The 999-nt window shown below is 38.7% G+C and overlaps 1 protein-coding gene across 1 annotated transcript in view; it reads right to left on the minus strand.

The window, feature by feature from the left end:
• Positions 1-999, minus strand: part of LOC107036261 — an 18,214-nt gene that overhangs the window by 5,450 nt on the left and 11,765 nt on the right. Inside the window, exon 4 of the mRNA XM_015254073.2 lies at positions 67-200. Within this exon, the coding sequence (XP_015109559.1) occupies positions 67-200 (134 nt within the window). The remainder of the gene's footprint in view (positions 1-66; positions 201-999) is intronic.

Here is a 999-nt window from a genome sequence, read left to right on the forward strand (position 1 = left end):
CCCCCCCCCCAAACCCCCCCCCCCCCCGCCTCAAACCCCAATGCATGCCCCCCGAAAATAGCTCACCTGTCGATCGTTGACATACCACGTGAGATTAGCCGCTGGTCTGCTCTTACCCGATGTACAATTTAATCTCAACGTATCATCGATCCTATACTTCCTCTTGAGTCCCTGTATAGCCGGCCTCTGGCTCGGTAATTCTGCATCAAATCAGATTTTTCAACCCCAAAATCATTAAATATGAATAAAATATTGTTATTAGCATCACGACAACAGCCAGCTCAATTATAAACAGCCCCTCCACTGGGATCGACGATAAACCCAACCGCCACAAAAGCTAATCACATATACTGACNCAAAATTTGTTTTCTTGTTTCCACTCCCTCACCCTCATATTTGGGTACTTTTACTATTATTTAGTTTTCGTTTCGCTTTGATAAAAAAAATTGCACTTGCTTCTTGGGTTTTACTTTGAGGATCTTTACCGGCTTAACCCGTGAGTTCAGAATCAATTTAAAGCGGTTTAAGGGGAGGCGAGGGGATTTATGATGATTTTATGGGCTTACTGACAATATTGAGGGCGGGGGTACTGTTAATGATTGATTGATCGGGTAATTTAGAGTGATTTCGGTCGGCGAGGCAGGTGATGTAGTTTTGATAGCTAAGAAGTGGCGAATCACATTGAAAAGAAAAAGAATTTTTTTTAGAATGGGTGAAGACCTTTAAAATTCAGATTTTTACTGAAAACTGGAATTTTTTTCTCTGTGAACGTAATTAGACAATTTTTGGGTGAATTATCATAAAAAAATGCTGAATAAACTATTATAAAATTAATTTTATGGGTAACTCAGTGATAATTTGGGTCACAAACTCATGAAATTGCAAATTTCCCTCAAAATTCAACGGAATGCAAAATTTGTTTTCTTGTTTCCACTCCCTCACCCTCATATTTGGGTACTTTTACTATTATTTAGTTTTCGTTTCGCTTTGATAAAAAAA

Source organism: Diachasma alloeum, unplaced genomic scaffold (assembly GCF_001412515.2).
Source record: "Diachasma alloeum isolate Michigan unplaced genomic scaffold, Dall2.0 Dall_scaffold_00208, whole genome shotgun sequence".
Classification (NCBI taxonomy): domain Eukaryota; kingdom Metazoa; phylum Arthropoda; class Insecta; order Hymenoptera; family Braconidae; genus Diachasma; species Diachasma alloeum.